Raw genomic sequence first — 20,645 nt, forward strand, 5'->3', positions numbered from 1 at the left:
TGTTCACAATGCCCTTTTGCAAGTGGTCCCCCCACCCATCTCATCCCCAGACCAACAAACACAACTCCCATGGTCCTTTCTGTAAAGCCAAACCTCTGACCATTCCCTGAGGTTCCATCCTTCTGTCTGGCCTCATCTTTCCCTGCCGTGGGCTGGCTGCCACCAGCTCAGGCTGCCCAAGGGCCCCATCCAACCCGCCCTTGGATACCTGCAGGGACGGGGCACCGATAGACCTGGGCAGCATCGCCAGGGCATAAATCTTTACCAGCCATCCAGCCGGTGTTACACGTTCCTAAGCGCAGCACACAGAGCTCACCCTTTCGGACTCTCATCCTACATTTGATACGGTTTGCCAAGCTCCATTGCGTCCTGGCCTCCTCGGGGACTGCTCCCGTTTGCCCACTGCAACCAGAAGCATCTGGACGGGCAGACTCGAGGAGCTGGGGCGGCAGAAGCAGGGCGAGGAGCGCGGGGTTGCCGCAGAAAGGCCCGGGGCGCACCGGGGGGAGCGCGGCCGGGGGGAAGCAGCCGCCTCGCCTTTGTCCCCGGGGTTGGAGGGGGGGAGGCGCGGGGCTGCGCGGCCGGGTGCCGGAGCATGTGCAGCTGCAGCAGGCACCTGGCAGGGAGCCGCAGCGGCGGGGATGTGAACCAGGCGGGGAGGAAGGCCCTTGACTCATCAGATAAATCCAGCCCCGCCAGGAGAGCGGAGGCGGCGCGGCGCTAGCAGGGGAGGATGGCGGGGGACAGCGAGCAGCGGCTGGAGGAACAGGGGCAGCCCAGCGGCGGCGAGCCTTTCCTCATCGGGGTCAGCGGCGGCACGGCCAGCGGCAAGGTGCGGGGAGAACGGGGAGCGGGGCTCGGGTGCACGCAGGAGGCCCCGGGGACGGGCGGCCGCCACCGCCGCGCCACGTGCGCCGCTGCTGCTGCTGCTGCTGCTGCTACGGGGCCCCGGGTGGGGACTGCGGGGACACGGAACGGAACGGGGCTCCGTGCGGCCAGCCGGGCACCACCCTGCCTTTCTACTTTCTTTTAACGCTCCAGCGAAGGGCTGCCCGCCCGCCCGCTGGCAATGCGGTTATTCTTCACGCTTTACAATGCGACCGATCGGCGGTTGCTCCCTCCGGACGCGTGGAAAGAGGTGTGGGTGTTCTTTTTTAGGGGTTTTTTGTTCTTTTTTTTTCTTTTCTTTGGAAAGGCAGCCTTGGGGCACCGCGTGGCGAGCTGCTGACTCACAGCAGAGCCGCACCGAGCCGGGGGCAGGTGGGGGCGAGGGGCGGCCGGGCTGCAGTGCTGCGCCCCAGTGCAGAGCTGGGCTTTCCCCGCGGCCTAAAGAAAGCAAGCCCACTGCGAGCACTCGGTACTTTCCTATTTGTTTAACCTAATGTAGGTCACTTTTCCCCCCATCCTTAAAGAAAATTACTTCTTTCCCCCCTCCCCCCGATTCATCATACCATCTCCCCATGCAGCATTCTACCTGCGTTTCTTAAAAGGAGGGAGCACAAATGGTAGTGAAAACACCTCTGGAATGTTTCTTGCTGAGGAAACGTGGGCTGTGACAGAGAGCCTGTCTGTGGGTTCGCTCTAGAGGGACCTTTCTCCCTTTAAGGGGTGGTGTAACCCAGCTGCTGCCCCAGCCCATAATGACAGCGATTTAAGAATGTGTTGCCAAGCCTCCTATTGATTCTTGAACCGCAGCTCCTACTGCGAGGAGGAAAAGTCCAGATATAACAGGGAAGGGATGGTGAGAGAGGATGCAATCTCTACCACTGGGAGCAGGGCTGGATTGTTCCTGCGGCACAGCTCCGGTGACTCAAACGCTGGGGTTTGTGTGCTCCCTGATGCGTGCGTCTGCCTCTCTGTAGCTGTCCCAGTAACATTGTGTCTGGCACTGCTCCACTGTTATGTCTCCGAACACGGTGTCTCTGGGCTGGCAAGGTAGCAGTGATAGCAGTACAGTTCGCCACGGCTGTTCCCAACTTCAAAGTGGAAATGCTTTAGCAACAGCAGGCTGCCTTAGGAAAAAAAAAATTAGGGAAATGGTTCTTTCTAGCAAGGGAGATGTACTAGCTGGCTTTTCCTGTCTCTCAGCTTTGATTTCCCCCCTCCCGTGACTGTGGCCTGCTAAAAAGCTCTGTGCAGCACTGCCTGCTGAAGGCAATCCAGCAGATCTATATGAAGTTTATGGGAAAAGGCTGCAAGAAATATGCTGGGGGCTGGGAAAAACCAATAAGGCTTGCTCAAAGAGAAGCAATAAGAAGAAAGGAGCAGGGGCTTGTGCGTGTGGACCCTCACATTTTTGCTGGGATGCTGTAGGGGTCTGTCCGCAGGTGATGCTGCGGGAAGGCAGCTCCCACCCACCACTGTGCCTATGTTCTGCTGCGGGTGGGAGCAAAACACACCCGCAGGGAAAGCAAAGCAGTCACCTTTCCCACTGGGAAGGTGGCAAGGCGGCAAATCTGCCCGCCTTCACACCAATTCAGGGTTGTTGTCCTAACACACCCCTTTGGCAGTGCACCAGCCCCAAGATAACAGAGGGTGTTTGCCGCCCAGAGGCCCCCCTTGCTCCTCCCGCTGATGTTTTTGTTGAGTCTAAGATGGGGAAAAAGGCTCCGTGGTCCGCCCGCGTCCCCTCTCTGTGAGCTGGGGCAGCCTCTGGTTGGCATTTCTGAAAGCCAGGTTGGTGAGAAGAGCGATTCAAAAGCTGGCTGCTGTTCCCTGCTGAGCAAGGGAGCAAGTCTGGAGACTCGGACAGGAGGTGGAAACCTAAACACCCTCCTGTCTTTGGCCTTTGGGAGAAATCAGGACTGTGCTGCGGGGGACACATGGGGTGTAGCAGAGGTGCTGGCATGCTGCAGTCGCTGGGCAGGCAGTGCCAGCACTATGCTGGCTCCTCACAAAAGCCTGAGGGGAGACAGAATTTCCTTCTCCCACTGAACCCCTAAATCCAAACCGTGTCCAGCCCGGACAAAGCTTGCTGCCATCTGATGTGGAGGAGATGACATGGCATTGAGACCCCCTCCTGTGCCAAAACCAGGCACAACCGCCTCCTTCCCTCAGAGGGATTCCCAGAGCTGGTTGTTGTAGCATTTTCTTTCATGCTCAATGCCTTCAAAGTGCTCTGCTGAAGCTTTGTTCTCTTCTTTTACCCGTGGTCTTTGTGCTAACAGCTTCTTCCCTCCCTCCCATGAGACACTCCTGGCTATGAAGTGCCGCAGCACACAAGGCAGGCAGCCAGGCTGGGAGAGAGTCAGGCAGAAGGACTGCTGAGATCGGCTGGGAAGTGCCAGGATGAATCCGGGGGGTCTCTGGGTGACTCTGCTTCAGCCGAGCTGCTGAGACCCTGCAGCAATGGAGCTGGGGTGGCTGCAGGGGTGAGGAGCGCTCCTCAAAGCCACGCGGAGGCATTAATTGCTGGTCCCCACGTGATGCAAAATGAGGTGCTGAGCTCTACCTTCCAGCAGGAGGCTGGAAGAAAAGACAGATTTACAGTGGGCCAAATGCTTTCGTTGGCTGCCTGGCCCTCATGCTGGTGAGGGCTGAGTCTGAGTGCCAGCAGGACCTGATGGCTACACTTTCAGGGTCTTAATTAGCACATAAAGTCAGAAATGTCTGAACATGCAGTCCTAAGCATTTCCAGACTACAGAGCACCAGAACCGCAGTGTGCTCAGCCAGGTGTCTTGTCCGCTGCTAATCCTTGAGGCACTTCTGCTATGAACACCATAAAAGCTGTATGGGGCTGTGCTGGCTGCCTAGAAGAGCTGAGACTCAGAGCCAACCATGGGGCTGAAGAAGGAGCCGGGCAGATGGGACAATCAGTGTGCTGGTCCCTAGGGAAGCAGTGACCCTCACACCTCCTCATGGGGCAGTTCCCTATTCACGAGGGCCTTCTTGCATGATGGATCTCACACGCCTACACTTGCAAGGGCTGAGGTTCCTCATAGCAAGCTGTGGGTTTAGCCACTGGGCCACCACATGGATGAACCCAGAGGAGATTCAGAAGTGACCCAGAGGCTTTCACTCATCTCTGTATGAGGGCTTGCAAGGACTGCAGCAGCGCCGTGTTGGTTCAACACCATTTCCTGGTGACGTTTTGTGGTTGGCAGGAGCCCTGGATCACAAGGTCTGACTTCATTAATGCTGGTGTCAGAGCAGGCTGGAGACTCGTCAGAACTTCTGGTAGAACATTGCTCTGTGCCAGCTGCTGAGCACACCAATGCACAGGGTGTTTGGTGGGTCAGCCCTTCCCTGTGCTGACAGGGTATATGTGAGCTCATCAAGGAACCTATCTGGTGTAATCCCTGTGGCTCCAGGAAAGCATATCATCTGCATTCAGATCCTGTTCATGCTGGAGCCCAGGGCTTCTGGTTCCATGTGGATGACAGGTCTCTGGATGTCCCCATCCCAGACTGGTCAGCCTGTGGCTCACAGAGTGAAAGGCAGGATGGTGAACCTGCCTGGGAAAGCTCTGGGTGGAGGCCTGGGCTTTTGGTATGAGAATAGCAAGTTTCCAGCCCCAGTGCTGCCATACAGATGAGCTCTGATAGAGCTGGAAAGGACCATGTGGTTTGTGAACCAGCTCTCTGCAGTCACGGGCAGACATTTAATAGATGCTCTGGGAGCCTTCTCTATTTGGCATCTGTTCTGTGTGTCACCTTGGTCCACTGAACGCTTCCTAATACTCTATAATTACTGTAACCTTACAAGGAAAAACCCAAATCAACAATTAGTGTGCTGGAGAGAAGGGCAGCATCATCAGGGCTGCTGATTGCAGGGACTCGAGTGAGTCTGGCAAGGAAGCCATGCCTTGTACTGCAGGGGACATCATCCCTTGATATGACCTTAGGGAAAATACTGCCAGGTCCCCTAAATGGAGGCTGTTACAACCACAAGTGTGTGATGGGAACACCCCAGCCAGGCTCCTGCAGATACAAAGGATGGTCCAGTCCCTTGGTCTGCTTGGTCTGGTCCCTCAGGGGAAGCAGCTCAGCCTGGCCCTTACCAGTGGGAGCACCTGTGCTGCCCCATCTTGTGCACCATGCTAGGGCTGGAGGTGTTATTGGGCCCTGCCCCATTCCTCTGCCCATCAGCTTTTCCCTAACGCCCAGCTGAAGTTGTAATATGGAGCTACCCAAGAGAGATTGAGGGATAATCTACATAATAATATCGGGGAATTAGTCAACTCTTGAGGAGTATTTGAGCAGCTGGCTATAGGCCACGAGTGGATATGAATTAAATATGTAGTATAATGAATATATTTCAAACAAACGTCAGGCGTGGGGCTCCGAGCACTGTTCTGCTGGATTTCTTCCTTGTGCACCTCCTCTCTCCTTTCAGGAAAATGCACTGGCATTCTTCCCCATGTGCCCCCTGTGTTTCCCTGCAGCTGGGAAAGAGCTGAGTGGAGCCAAGGAGACCTTCATGCTGTGCCTCTCATCTTCAGAGTATCTAGAAGAGCCATAGCTTGGGATGGGGTCTAAATCCCCGAGTTTCTATGTTGGGATTCATCTACAGTGTTGTGCTATCTCCCTCAGGTCTGCCTTCCCTCTGCCTTTGAGCTCTCGGGGAAGAAATGATTGTCTTGTTTATCCCAGGGAGAGGTGTTTCAGGTAGGATATTAAGAAAGATTTCTTCTCTGAAAGAGTGGTAATGCATTGGACTGGGCTGCCCACGGAGGTGGTGAAGTCACCATCCCTGGAGGTGTTACAGAACCATGGAGATGTGGCACTGAGGGACGTGGTGAGTGGTGGGGATGGGTTGAGGTTGGACCTGGTGATCTTAGAGGTCTTTTCTGATCTGAATGATGCTATGATTTTAAGTGGTTGCTGGTGGGGAAACAGGAAGTTAAGAACAGATGAGGAAGAAGTTGGGGCCCAGGTGGTCCCTTTGAGCAGGTACTGGGTGTTACCCTGTGCCCCTTGGGTCACAGTCCCACCAGTATGTCCCAATGTGATCCATCAGTCACGCTTTAGTCTTGGCCAAGATGTCCCCTTGGGTGTTCTCGGGCCTCCTTAGAGTCTAACTGATATTATTTCCAGTTATGAGTGAATTTTTCACACTCTGATTAACATCAGTCACACGTATGCATGCAATGCTGGTTTGGGGAAAGGGGGTTTGAGCGGGGGATTTGTGTCACTTATTTGAAGGACACCTCCTGAGGCTGGGACTTTCTGTTCCTATTTGTAGGGGAACTTTTAACCTCTGCATTTCTGGTTTTGATTCCTCCTTAGCATGTGGTGCTTATTGAGCAAGAGGAATTGTCTCCAGCTGTAGGAGCATTCAGGCTGACATTAGAGTGCCTGCCTGCACCAAGAACTGGAGTGGTTGCTTTTCTTACCAGCCCCAAAGAGCCACCCCAGAGTGCTGGCCCAGGTGCACTCCAGTCCTCCTCCTGGTCCCCAGCAGAGGCCATAAGTGTAAGACAGGCTTTATGTTTCTGTCCCCAGCAGCTAAGGTTAACTTTCTCCTTGGGTATTTCTCACCACCTTGTGTCCTGAGTTGGGCATTCAGAGCTGGTGGGGAGTCTTGATCAGCAGACCAGTGCTGCAGATTAGTGCGCATAAGGTAGAAGAAGGACTGGGAGGAATTGTCTGATATGCTGAAATGATTTTATTTTTCATTTGTGTGCTGAGGTGCAAGGTGTGCTGGTTTTGCTAATCTGAAGGAGCTGTGCTTCTGTCTCCCAGCTGGAGAAAACAGTTTCTTGCATGGATCCGTACAGCTCTGCAGGCTGGGGATCTATCTGAGTAGCTGTGCTGGAGAATGCTGATTAAAAATTGCAAAGGCCATGGGAAAACTGGTGTCCTTGGCACCTGTGGCCAAGGCTGAGCCTGTCTGAAGGCAGAGAGAGGCAGCGGCATCTGGGGGAGAGCGCAAAGAGGAAAAGCTAAAAGGAAAAGAGGGAAAGGCACCATGCCCGCCCTGTTTTTGCAAAACCTGGCTGGATAAGCAATAGGGCTGCAGAAGGATGCAGGGAGTGGGAAAAGAGGAAAAGGAGAAGGGGCTCTGGCTCTGTCACGTGCTGAAGGGTGAATGCTGGCAGCAGCAGTGCTGCAGCTCTTTGTTCTGGGTGTGGGGCAGAATGCCCACGTGGCGCAGGAAGCACGGCTTGCCAACCCTGGCGAGCTGGAGGAGGAGGTGAGCTGCTTGGGGAGCCCCGACCCTGACCTGCCACCCAAAAGTGTGCCCAGGGCCGTGGTTCTGCCATCGGGCAGCCCGGGCCGGCTTGCTGGCTGTGCTCAGGGCTCTGCAGCTCGGCTGGGGCTGACTCACGGCGCAGCACTTGCAGCCAAGTCAGGTCAGCCTGGCCCAGTGGGGAAGAGATGCTCTCTGGGGACGACAATGCCGTCAAATCTTCCAGCTTTGCAGGCAAACAGCCTTGCCCTCTGTCTGCCGGGGTGACCTCCTCTCCCAGGCATGCTTTCTCCTCCTTCCTTCTCACCACTTCTATCTTCAGCGCTGCCTCTGGATACTGCCAGCCAGGTACAGAGCAGGCGGCCAAACCAGAAGGAAGATGGGAACATGGAAAGAGCCACAGGCAGGCTGGGGCAGGCGAACCTCTTATTGCCAAGCTGAGAGCTCTGCAGAGAGTATTTCTGATGACTGAGGGCAGGAGCAGCTCAGCTGAGCTTTTGCAGCGAGCGTGACTCAAGCAGGGGGTGAAGCAGCTCAGTTTGGTGCCAGCAGCGTGCCTTTCCCTGGTCCCAGGCTTGAGGTTGCTGGCAGATGGATGGGGCTCCTGCAGTCGCTGGGTGCTTCCCTGCCAGCCTGACCTGCCTCTCACTGCCTGAGGCAGGCAGCAGCCAAGGACTCCTGTGACCTAGAGAGAAGGGACTGAAACAGGCTTTGGGATTTGATCTGATTCATGTTGTGATGGTGGGGTCTGGTCGCCCCAGTGCAAAGTGCCGGGATCTTGTGCCAGCAGCCAGAGCCATGTGGCTCTTTAGATGCTGGCTCTGCAGTGCCCTTAGTTTGCTGTGCCAAGAGGCACCAGGATACACTTGTAAATGCTCCTCCCAGCTGTGGCAGAGCTCTGATAAAGGCCCAGGGCTCTCCTCCTGGTGTCTTTTCATCTTGGGCTTTATGTAGGATGTGAAAACAACTTCTGTGGGTCTTCCTCCCCATCCATGCAGAGGTGGAGTTTGTGGGCTGGAGCAGGGCTTGGGGGGATGCTGCTTGGTGCTGCTTTCAAACTAAAAGGCCACATGATGGTGCCCCCAAAGCACCTTTTCCTTTGTGAGTTTGGACTATGAGGTCAGGACCACAGATTCTTGACTGCAGGTTCAGCAAGCTGTGCACCAGGCCATTTCCTGACATCCTGTGTGGCACAGATACCACTGCCACTGACTTGTTCCATTTGCTGTTCCCTTCCCAGTCTTCAGTCTGCTCCAAGATTGTCCAGCTGCTGGGCCAGAACGAAGTGGACTATCGCCAGAAGCAGGTGGTGATTGTGAGCCAAGACAGCTTCTACCGAGTCCTCACCTCAGAGCAGAAATCCAAAGCACTTAAAGGCCAGTTCAATTTTGACCATCCAGGTGAATGGAGAACAGCACAGGGGTGGGATGAGGGCTGGATCACATCCCGCCATCAAAGAACTTCTCATGGACATCAGGAGGACTCCATCTGTGCATGGGGTGGGAGTGAGTGACTTAGCCTGTCCCTTGTTGGGCTGGGAGCTTTGTGGCCACTGGGGCCACTTGCATCTCCTGCAAGACAACCTCTGTCTCTCCAGGAAAGCAACTGCCTCTGGGAGTGCTTGGGATGAGAAAGGAAAGGTGGTGAATTGTCAGATTCCTTAAGATGAATTCTCATACTCTTCTCCTTGCAAAAATATCCCCCAGTTTGAAACCCCACCCCCTGGGCAGGACTAGGGAGATCTGCCTGGAACAGACCTTGGAGGCAGCAGCTCTGTGCTCTCCTTCAAGGAAGGAACCATCTTGCACAGCTGGCCTGCAACCCCTGCTGCTACAACAGGGGCTCTATGAACCATCCCAGAGCTTGGTAGGGAAATTCCAGAGCCGCTGTCCCCTCATCCCCACGAGGACAATGGCTGCAGGCAGTGAGCACGGAGCAAACAGAGCCCTGTCTGTGCAGCAGCTAAAGGTTGGAACACTGCTCCAGTCTCTGCAAGGGCTGGAGCCCTGGAGGAGATGCCTTCCCAAGCTCTCAGTGCTGCTGCACAAGGCTGGCATTGATTTTTGCAGACCAGATCCCAGGCTGGTGCAAAGCTCTGGGCTTTGCAGCACCCATGGGGATGAGCAGGGCTTTCCTCTGGAGCCTGTGCGTCTGTCTGTCTGTCCATGGGGTGCTGGTGGCTCTGGTGTTAGGCTAAGCACAGCATTGCATGTGAAGCTGCCTCGGGTAACGTTTTCTCTTCTCCTCAGATGCCTTTGACAACGAGCTGATCGTGAAAACGCTCAAAGAGATCACAGAAGGGAAGACTGTCCAGATCCCCGTCTACGACTTTGTCTCCCACTCCAGGTCTAACAGCCACTCCTGCCTTGCCGAGCCTCTGCTGATAGCAGCGTGCAGCCTTGCCACCCCAGCCTCCTGCCCCTCTGCTTGTGCCTGCTCTTAGGTGCCCATATATCGACCCAGAACTTCAATGCTGACATCTCCACACTCTGTTAGGGGCACAGTCTTGTACAGGCACAGTCTAGGGGCCTGGAAAGCTGCATGACCACACAAATATAACAGGCATAAGTGGAGGAGGGCTATGACCCCCCCATCCACTCTTCCTCTCCTCATAAAGCCTCTGTTTGCAGCTTTAATGTGTATTCCAGGCTCAAACAGTCCAGCACTGTCAGGAGAAGAGTTCTTGAAGCTCTTGCTCCTGTAACTCCTCCCTTGCATGTGTTAGCTTGCATGCCTGCACTGATTGAGGGTGGTGTTTTCCTACAAAAACACCATGACTTCAGAGGAGTGCTGCTTGCTCCCTGGGGAGCAAGACTGTCCCTACAGTTTCCCCATGCTCAGACTTTTTGGGTTTTATCGCTTGGCATCTAACACTTGCAAGCAGCATCTGGCCAAGGTAAGTGGGTGAGGGGCTAGTATGCTTCCTTTTCTGCTGTCTATTCTTGTAGGAAGAGTATATGCATGCCTTGAGTTCCCTTCATCACAGTGGGGTAGGTCTCCCATCAGTCCAGCGCCCTGGTGTAGCAGTGATATCCCATAGCTGCAGCTGTGCTCAGGAGCACCTCTGTTTCCCCCATCTTGCTTGGCTTGTTTCCTCCCTACTGGCATATTTTGACTCTCCTCCTTCCCTCTGCTAGGAAAGAGGAAACAGTGACTGTCTACCCTGCCGACGTGGTGCTCTTTGAGGGCATCCTGGCCTTCTACAGCCAGGAGGTGCGGGATCTCTTCCGCATGAAGCTCTTTGTGGATACAGATGCAGACACCCGGCTGTCCCGCAGAGGTGAGGACCAAACATGCCTCTTGCAGCAGGGACAGAAATGTCACCTGAATGATGAGCAGCTAGCTGCAGAGGCAGTTAACCAGTAGCAGAGCAGTACTGGAATCAGCACAAAGCTTTGCTGCTGCTTGCAAAGAGCTAGGGCAGCACATTGCACCAGGCAGCTCCCAGCAGTGGGGAGCACTCTTGCTTTGTGCTTCTCGGGATTCAATGGGTCTCTTGCTGCCTTGTTTGGGATCTTCCCTTTGATGCATCCAGTAGTGTTTTCTGTCCCCGTGTGGAAAGGGTGCAACAGACAAAGTAGAGCAGTTCAACAGCTCAGTGGAAATTCAGCACCTGATGGTTATGCTCAGTTCTGAAATTTGGTGTAAGGGTGTCCGTCCCAGGTCATGCAGATAGGGAGCATGGTTGTACATCTTGTTCTGCTTGGCTGTGTGTTTCCAGCTTATGTAGGAGGCACTGCAGTTCTTCCAGGTGTGCAAGGCTTGAGATGCAGTCAAAGCTGCCTTTAGGTCTGGGGTCAGTAATGTGGCCCCTGAGCCTCTGGGAGGACTAAGAAACCATCCTGGGATTCTTGGGGCAAAATTCTGTTCTGTCTGCACTGTCCCTCTGCATACCTGGGCTCCAACAGCTTTCACAGAGTGTTCAGAGTACAGATTTATAGAATTAGCATTCAGGCCTCTGTGCTGTGGCAAGAGAAGTGTCCTGGGACTGAACGTGTGCATGGGACCATCAAATGTGTTCCTGGGCTCCATCAAAAGAGGGGTGGCCAGCAGGGATAGGGAGGTGATCCCTCTACTCTGCTCTTGTGAGGCCCCATCTGGAATACTGCATCCAAGTGTGGAGTCTCCAGTACAAAAAAGACAGGGAGCTGTTGGGGAGGGTCCAGAGGAGGGCCACGAAGATGATCAGGGGACTGGAGCACTTCCCCTGCAAAGACAGGCTGAGGGAGCTGGGCTTGTTCAGCCTGGAGAAAAGAAGGCTGTGGGGTGACCTCATTGCAGCCTTTCAGTGCCTAAAGGGAGCCTACAAACAGGAGGGGAATCAACTCTTTGAAAGGGTCGATAACAGCAGGACAAGGGGAAATGGTTTTAAGTTGAGGGAGGGGAGATTTAGGTTGGATGTCAGGGGGAAGCTCTTTACAGAGAGAGTAGTGAGGTACTGGAACAGGCTGCCTAGGGAGGCTGTGGATGCCCCGTCCCTGGAGGTATTCAAGGCCAGGTTGGATGGGGTCCTGGGCAGCCTGGTCTAGTATTAAATGGGGAGGTTGGTGGCCCTGCATGTGGCAGGGGGGTTGGAGATTCATGATCCTTGAGGTCTCTTCCAACCCTGACCATTCTGTGATTCTGTGACCATCCCACCCCGATACAGAACTGGTCTTGCCTGCTGAAAGCCCTGCATCCCTCCTGCTGCCAGACATGCAACCTCCTCCACTGCTGTCATCAGTGCTGATTAAAAGCTGCTTCTTATGCAGCCTTCTTGACCCTGCCCACCGTTCTTGCATGATTCATCCAGGGAGGTGACAGCACAGTCATTGCAGGGAGACGTCTTAGCAGGTCACAGATACGCATCTGTAAGATCCTGCAATGTGATCCTGATCCTGTAAGTAGACTGTGCTGTGCAGGCACTCAACAACCAGGAGGTAGCCTGTTTGTTTAGTGGTGCTCTGTATCAGCTGTGTGAAGGAAAGGCGTTGTCCTGTGTGTTTGCAGTGCCCCATGACCACGTGTGCATCCCAATTGCGCGTGCAGAGTGCGTACTTCAGTTGCTTTGGTTTGGCATGTAACCATAAGCTCAGGGCTTGAGAACTACTTGAGTTCATTGACCAGGAACCGAGACAGTGCAGCTGCCAACCATGATACAGAGCTTGAGCTGCAGCTGCTGGATGATATTCTAAGCCTCATGGGCCACAGCCATTCTTGGGGTTTGCTCCCACCTACCATCAATCACTAAAGCCTTGCAAAGGGGAAGCTGGACTGCTGCTGGGTGGTCAAGGTGGTGGCCTCTCCTTGTCTGGGCAGCTCATCCATCTCTTGATAGAGAACCAATCATCATCAGTTGATATCTCAGGTTGGATGTAAGGAAAAGCTTCTCTGAAAGAGTGGTTGGGCACTGGCACAGCTGCCCAAGGAGGTGGTGAGATCACCATCCCTGGAGGTGTTACAGAACCATGGAGATGTGGCACTGAGGAACATGGTTTAGTGGGTAAAGTGAGGTAGGTGGACTAGATGGTCTTTTCAACCTTAATGATTCTATGATTTTATTACAAGAAAGCAGCGAGTCTGTTTGTTGCATGTCTCCCTGGCGTTGCTGGGAATGGAAAGTCAATGTGTAAGATACTGAAGGTATAATCATGTCCCTGGAATGTTGCTGGAGGCAGCTTGTAGCAAGAGAGAGTCGGGATCTTGCATTGCGACATGGCCATGAGTTGTCTCACTCTCACAGAAGTTTTGAGGAGTTGCAGCAGTGGGCTTTTGAGCTGGGTGGCAGCAGGGGATGGAGTTCCCAGAAACGCAGCTGACAGCTCAGTTAATTGGTAGTGCTGGGTTTCAGTACGTGTGGCTCATGCTGCCACTGGCTGCTGGCACTGGACGGGCACCAGTGTGTCCTTGGGACATTGGCCTGCTCTGCAAGTGACACCTCCCACTGCTGGAACCCATTGTTTTAGGGCCAAGTACGAGTCAGAGGGTGCTTGATTTGTTGTTTGGGGGGCATCACCCTGCAGCAGTGTGCCTTTGGGAGGGCAGGAGAGCTCTGTCCTGCCAAGAGCAGCCCTGTAGCCCGGGTGTCTTTGCACTTCGCAGGCTTCCCCTGCTGTCCCAGCTGTGTGTGCAGCCTCCCTGCCCCACATTGGCCAGCAAACAGGGCGTGGGACCAACGAACAAAAGTCTCTCTGTCTCTGCCTTTTTTATGTCCCTTGTCAGTTCTTCTGTATTGTTTGTGTTGGGGCTTGCTCCATCTCTCTGCAGAGGGCACGGAGCTGGCTGGAATGGCCTGGGCAGGGCTGAGCCCTTCCTGGAGCTGGCACACACTGCCAGGCCTTCACCTCCCCATGCAAGGCTGCCAAAAGGCAGCTGGCCGTGGGCAAACTGAGTTGCTGGGAGGGTGCCAAGGCAGTGTCTGGGCAGTAGAGCCATTCTGGCCCCACCAGTATGTGGGCACTGGGTCGGGCGGGCAAGGTGCAGTGGCTTGGCTCCACTTGGCACATGGAGGAAGCTGGCTCTGAACACAGCACCAGGTGCTGCCTGCTGGGGAGCAGCCAGGCAGCCCCCAGGGGAGAGCCTGTCTGCTCAGCCCCACGGCTGCTCTGGCCCTCACTGGTGGATGGAATTCCTGCTGCACAGGGACACCTGCCCGTGCTGGAGTGACGTCAGGCCAGAGCTGGCAGCAGCCCATGGGGACTGCTTGGACGTGTGGGAAGTAACTTCCAGGAGTGCAGGCCTTGGGGATAACAGCTGGGTGGCTGGATGGGGCTGTCCTGAGGGGAAGGGGATGGTGCAATGCATGGCTTGGCTGCTGACTGTGCCTTACACCTTTCTTCTAGTGCTACGAGACATCAGTGAGCGAGGCAGGGACCTTGAGCAGATCTTGTCACAGTACATCACTTTTGTGAAGCCTGCCTTCGAGGAGTTCTGTTTGCCAGTAAGTATGGGGAATGATACTCACAAATGCCAAAAGTGCCTCTTTCTCTGGCCGGCTCATCAGACAGGAGCATTTTGTATCCCAGGGCTCTCTCCCTCAGGCGCTGGTGAAAATGAGGGTGCTGATGCTGGCTGGGTCAGGGTGAGATGAGGACTGTTTGTGCAGCCACTGCCTTCCCAGTGAGATCACTGTCCCTGTGGGGAGGCAGACACAGCAAGAGAAACCCCTCCCTGCACAGGGTCAGCCAAACCAACACCAGGCAGCTCAGCAGATGCCAGCTGAGGAGGGATGATTCTTGGCTGCATCTGGACAGGGAATAGAAGATCCCTGTCCTAGGCAATGACCACCGTGCCTGCCCTTTTTACCTTGCGTGTGCTTGGGAGATCAGAGGAGCATCTTCCTATGTTCTGTGTTGCAGGATGTGGTCTTGAAGGTTGTTGCATTTCCCAGCTTGTGAGAGGCCAAGCTGTAGTGCAGGCAGACCTTGCTGTTGCCCAGGATTTCAGGGTCTGCCTGAGACAAAGAAGTGACTTTGGGAGCCAGACTCTCCAGCAGATGGGGACTTTGCATGCAGGAAACCCTGCAGTCCAAGAGAACTTGCAGGTGAAACAGCATGTTTGCAGGACTACACATTGCACATCCCTTGTAGCATTGCTTCATGGAGAGAAGCCTGTGGCTTCGTTCTTGAGGCTTTACAAGAGTGATAGTTATACAAGGCATTTCTCCTTATTCTGGAGGAACAGAGCTTGCAGAAACCTGCAACGTGGGGGCTGAGAGCTAGCAGCATGGCCAGGAGATCATGCTGTGCCTCCAACCTCACTCAGACCTTGTCCACAGAGAGCTGTCACATTGCCTGTCCATATGGCCAGCTCTGTCCTTTCCATGGGAGGCACTGATTTGTTCTGTGCTACAAGGTCTGCTCCTGGTGTACCCTAGAAGGGGCCTGGGCTGCTGGGCAGCACCCTTGCAGATGTGGGTCAGGGGACCAAGGTGCAGTGTTGGCGTCAGTTCTAGAAAGGTTTTTCCTGGGAGGCAGGTCCTTCTTGCTGCCTCCCTGCAAATCTCCCGTGAGATAAATCCATCTGTTGGCAAAGCAGCAAATGCTGCATCAAGACTGTTCTGTTGAGGAGTGTAGGAGGGTGAAATATGAAACAAGGAGAGTAGAAAACAACTGCTTTGTGCCCACCCACCATCCCTGCACTGGTCTGCTTCCACCTCCAACCCAGTGATGGGCCCAGCCATGGAGCAATTGCACGTGGATGTGCAGCAGTCTGGGCACCCACTGCTGCTGTTAATCTACCCCTAACAGTTCCAGGTGGCTGAGCACTGAAACAGCCCTGTATGTCCTGGGGATGTTCCATAGGGCTGACAGTGCTGCGAGGTATCAGAATGATCCCCTTGTCCCAGCAAGCTAGCTGGCTGTTGATTGTAGAGCATGGCTGTCGGGAAGCTGATCAGCTGTAAAACTGGCACAAATAGGGGAGGAAGCTCAGACCAGCACCTTCAGAACTGGCACCTTCAAAACTAGTCCAGGATTGGAGTCCCGAATCAGATTTTTTCACAAGCAGTACTGCTAGAAAATTTCTCCTGCATCCCAAGCAGACCACATGGCTGCATCCTGTATATCCATGCAGGCTGGGCATGCCAGCTCTTGCTCTTCTACCTTGTCTGGCTGGATTTTGGGGTAGGTTGTTCCCCAGAGCATCAGCTGCTGCAGTCCTGTGATCATGAAACTTTTTAATATCAGGTTTTGGTAGGGTGCTTCCTACTGATGTTTGTTTGAGCTCAGGAAAATAAAATCAAGGTGCAAAGCAGGGCCCTCAAAACACAGTGCAGAAGGCAAACAAGATCTTCCAAAATGTATGATCAGCCACTGCCTGCCTCCCAGCGTGTTTGGGCCATGTAACCCCTGGGGGTTAGGGCTTGGAAGCAGGAGGAGCAGGAAGCAGGGGCAGTGCCCCAGCCTGGCAGTTCTCTACTTTCCCAGTAACACAGTGCTCTCTTTCCTCCCAGACCAAGAAGTATGCTGACGTGATCATTCCCAGAGGAGCAGATAATGAAGGTGAGCAGACCCAGACCCTATTCTTCCCTGGCAGCTTGCACTAGAGAGGAGGTAGCAGGGGCTGCTGTAGAGGTACACTGAGATGAGCCTTTCCCCTCTGCTCCCCATGGCATACTAGTGCCTGAGAGTTTGCATTACTCTGAGCAAGCCTGGGAGCCTGCGTGCATGGTGTCTCTAGACAAACAATTCCCAGCTCATACCTACAAAGGAAAAGGTGCTTCTCTGAGGCCAGGCGTGCAGCTGGGTGGTCACGTCTCCACCTGGCTGGGGTCTATCTGAGCTTGCTGGCAGAGCACAAGGCCCTGCATGGAGAGAGGGAATGAAGTGACAGCAAGCAGCTCCTCCCTGCAGGCTTGCAGCTCCCAGCCAAGGGATGGGAGGGCATGGGAGTGGGGGTCATCAGCACTGACTTGGCTCTAGTTTGCCACAGTCCTAATGCAATCTCTCCCTGATGTTTTCCCCTCCCTTTCTGCTCGCAGTGGCCATCAACCTGATCGTGCAGCACATCCAGGACATTCTTAACGGAGGACTCAGCAAACGCCAGAGCAATGGCTACCTGAATGGCTACACTCCCCCGCGCCAGCGGCAGCCCTCAGAGTCCAGCAGCCGGCCTCACTGACCCCGGGCGGCAGGCGTGAGGCTGTGGGCGGAGGGCACTCGGGCCCTGCCACTGCCCCCCTGTACATACTGTCCGTTCATTCCCCCCTTATCTATTTAAGAAACCAGACGGAGACGAATGCCTTTAATTTTGTATGTTGGAAATGCCGATTGAGAAGCAGCCAGCTGCTCGGGAGCCTGGACCGCCCACAGCTCCTGGTCTTGCTCAGTAACTCCTCCAGCACGGAACCGGCTATAAATCTCTATAAATATAGAATTGCTCTATTTTTGTGTAAATGCAGAATAACGTAAAATTACTTGCCGTAAGGTATTTGCCAGGCTCGGTGTTGCTGGGAGGGAGCTGGGAATAGGGGCCTGGAGTTGGCATCCTCACCTGATAGACAAGAGGAAGAGCATCCAACAACTGTTTTAGTATGCCTGTGGTCTCCATCTAAGGGAAGGGGCAGTCTGTAATGGAGGTTCTAACTTAAGTGCAGCGAGGCTGGGGTTGCCTCCTCCTGTTTGTTGCTGCTCAGGTTCAGGCAGCCTGATGTTGGCTGGCAGGCACTGCACAATGCCACTGGCAGATGGCAGAATGGTGTGTAATAACTCCCCTGACTGTCTTTCATGTCTCTGGATCTCAGTCCTTCAACAGCATCCCTTTTTTGTTGTCTGGCATGCCTTCTCACCACGGTTGTGGTGTCTGTTGTCACACCCTCCATCAAGGACCTGGCAGGAAATGTTGGGTAGCTGGTCATAAATGTGGCAGCTTGTGTTTTTAGCAGTCTTGCTGCCTGGCTTGGATAGATATCCAAGATAGGATGTGTGTCCCTTCAGCCCCTCTGAAGCTTGATGGCCATGTGTGTGGTGGGACTCCTAACCAAGCCCCAGGCTCATCCCTACACCTGGAAGTCAGACTGCAGAAGGTCAGATCTGCATCTGTCATTCCTCACTTGAAATGGTTTTGCTGTTGAGTAGGGGCAGTTGGGTCTATAAATATGGTTAATGGAGAACCAGCCATAAAAGAAAGTGGCAGTGGATGGCAGCTGCTAAGCAGCCTGAGGGAGTGCCAGCAGCATGTAGCAATATCTGGCTCCCTAATATCTGCTTCTGTGCATCATGTCCACAGGCCCCAGCTGGATGGCCAGATGTCACTACAGCTTGTGTCTCCTTCTTTGTGTGCTGATGGAGGATGTGGTGTCCCCACTGCCTGTCATCCCTGCGCATGTCCAGGAAGTAAACTCATTTGCTGAGGGTGAGAATCAGTTCCCTTTAAGTTGGTAGTGCTGCAATAGTGGCAGCATGGGAAAGCCTGATGGGGCTGCAATGTCCAGCTGGGGATGCCTGGAGGGCAAGGTGGAGCAGATGAGCTGGGGCAGATGCTTGGTGGGAGCCTGGGAAGGGGATGTGATGGGATGCTAGCCAGGGAAGAACCTGCACTCCTGGGACCAACTTGTCCCAGCAGATAACAAATCTCAATCATCCACAAAGCCTGGAGCTGGGACCTGTAGCCTTGCTCCCTCTCATGGTTTTCACTCCTTCCAGAGCATTGTTTTTGCTCTGGAAGCACAGTTAAAAGCTCAAGACTTTAGAAACTAGATGCTCCATTACTCTCTAGTGTGAGTTTTTGATTTTAACCAAGAGAACAAGAAAAAGAAAAAAGTGCCTATCCCAACGAGCACTGCTGGAGCAGTCTCATTCCCTCTTGGTTTGTGATGAGGGACTGTGACATCAGCCCTTCATCCCTGTCACTGTCTGCAAACATTTCCCAAGGCGTGACAGCTCTGCCATTATCAAGAGCTGACCTTGGCTGAATTCCTCCAACTACAGCATGTCAGCCATGTGTGAGAGGGACTGAAGCCCTGCATATCTGGAGAGGCTTCTCAGGACTTAAGTGGACAATATAGCTGTTAGGTTAAATACTGATCTCCCCTTCCCTGTGAATAAAGACAACAAATGTATACTGGTGCTTCTCATCTCCGGTATATGGTGCTGTGTGCTGCTGGCTGTAGTCCTAGTTTTGAAGCAGATTTGGGCATCATCTTAGTTCTGCAAGGCGAAGCCAGATGTGAAAGAGCACTACTGATGCACAGACTGCTTTGGTGGGGGCTCGATGAGCAGGGAAGTGGAGTGAAAACTTTCTGAAAGGCCAGGGTGGTGATCAGTGGTATAAAATTTGTTTGAATGTCAGTAACTAGCAGTATACCCCAGGGAGTCAAACTGGTTCCAGTCCTGTTCAACATCTTCATTACACACTGGATGATGGGGCAGAGTATATCCTCAGCAGGTCAGTGGATAACAGAAAACTGGGAGGAGTGGCTGGTATATGAGAGGATTGTGCTGCCATCCAGAGGAACCTTGATAGACTGGAGAAGGGAGCTGACAGGAACCTCGTGAAGTTCAGCAAGGAAAACTGCAAAGCCCTGAACGTGGCAGGAACAACCCAGGGGTCACCCAGCCTGGCAAAAAATTCTTTGGGGTTTTGGTGGACCCTAAGTTGGCCATGAGTCAGCAATGAACTCTTGCCCCAAAGACTGTTGGTTGCCTGGGCTGCTTTAGGCACGTGTTGACAACAGCTCAAGGGAGGCGATCCTTCCCAGAACTGGTGAAACCACACCTGGAGTGCTGTGTCCACTTGGGGGTTCACCAGTACAAGAGAGACATAGAGCTACTGGTGAGAGTCCAGCAAAGGGCCTGCGGATGGGAAATGGCACGTACACAGATCTGTGTTTACCGGGGGCTGGATCTGATGCTGATGGACTGCCTGGTGCTGTGGAGAGTCTGTGGTTCCCTTGAGCAGCTGCCACTTCTCTACGGGAGCGTATTGGTCTTTTGTGGCAGGTGCCTATGTGCGATACTGATGCTCAGTGGACATCCTGCAGGTCCTGTATCTGGGGACTCTTTTCAGCATTATGCACCACAGCGCTTCAGAATGCTTCCACAAGAAATTGCTCTAGCCTGTGACCTTTTAGAGAATCACAGAGTCAGTAAGGTTGGAAAAGACCTCTCGGGTCATCAGGGCCAACCCCAACCCATTCCCAACGCTAAACACATCCCTCAGTGTCACATCTCCACGGTTCTTGAGTGCCTCCAAGGGTGGTGACTCCACCACCTCCCCGGGCAGCTGGAGAGAGCAATAAGGTCTCCCTGAAGTTCCTCTTCTCCAGATTGACACATTCCTGTTCTTTCAGCTGTTCCCCACCACTCTTGACCAGTTGCCAGCTGGATTTAACTCCATTCACTGCTGCTCTTTGGGTCCCAACATCTAGGTAGTTCTTTACCCAGCAAAGAGTGTACCCATCCAAGCCATGGGCTGCCAGCTTCTCTAGGAGAATGCTGTGGGAGACAGTGTCAAAGGCTTTGCTAAAGTCCATGTAGACTGCATTAGTAGCCTTTCCCTCATCCATCAGGCTGGTCACCTGGTCATAGAAGGAGATGAGGTTGGTCAAGGAACCTACTTTTCATGAACCTGTGCTGGCTGGGCCTGATCTCCTGGTTGTCTCACACATGCTGTGTGATCACTCAAGATGACCTGCTCCTTAACCTTCCTCAACACCAAGGTCAGGCTGACAGACTTGTAGTTCCCCAGATCCTTCTTTGAATCTTTCTGTAGATGGGCATTGTACTGACAAGTCTCCAGTTGTCTGGGACCTCCTCATTTGACCAGTACTACTGATAAATGATGGAAAGCATATTGGCAATCACCTCCGCCAGCTCCCTCAGTGCTCTCAGGTAGATGCCATCTGCATCAAGGGCCTGTGATAGTCCAGGTTGAGTAGTAGGTTTCCAGCTGTTTCCTACTGAATTATGGAGCATTTATTCTTCCCATCCCAGACTTCTAGGTCAGGGAGTAGAGTATGCTGAAAATAACTGGCCTGACTATTAGAGACAGAAGCAAAAAAGGCATTGAGTACCTCAGCCTTTTCCTCATCCTT

General features: G+C 53.7%; 1 protein-coding gene across 1 annotated transcript; it reads left to right on the forward strand.

The window, feature by feature from the left end:
- The first annotated feature begins 600 nt into the window (after positions 1 to 600).
- Positions 601 to 20,041, forward strand: UCK2 (uridine-cytidine kinase 2). The gene is made up of 7 exons (XM_048946131.1): positions 601 to 832; positions 8,373 to 8,532; positions 9,382 to 9,478; positions 10,270 to 10,412; positions 13,954 to 14,051; positions 16,065 to 16,113; positions 16,593 to 20,041. Exons 1-7 carry the CDS (start codon positions 734 to 736, stop codon positions 16,730 to 16,732), a joined length of 786 nt encoding a protein of 261 aa, XP_048802088.1. The 5' UTR covers positions 601 to 733; the 3' UTR covers positions 16,733 to 20,041.
- The last annotated feature ends 604 nt before the right edge of the window (positions 20,042 to 20,645 follow it).

The sequence above is a fragment of the Lagopus muta genome, chromosome 5 (assembly GCF_023343835.1).
Source record: "Lagopus muta isolate bLagMut1 chromosome 5, bLagMut1 primary, whole genome shotgun sequence".
Classification (NCBI taxonomy): domain Eukaryota; kingdom Metazoa; phylum Chordata; class Aves; order Galliformes; family Phasianidae; genus Lagopus; species Lagopus muta.

Coding starts and splice junctions, on each gene's coding strand:
- UCK2 (XM_048946131.1), top strand. CDS start 734: ATGGCGGGGGACAGCGAGCAGCGGCTGGAGGAACAGGGGCAGCCCAGC. Junction 10,413..13,953: donor CACCCGGCTGTCCCGCAGAG/GTGAGGACCAAA, acceptor CCTTTCTTCTAG/TGCTACGAGACATCAGTGAG. Junction 16,114..16,592: donor CAGAGGAGCAGATAATGAAG/GTGAGCAGACCC, acceptor TTCTGCTCGCAG/TGGCCATCAACCTGATCGTG.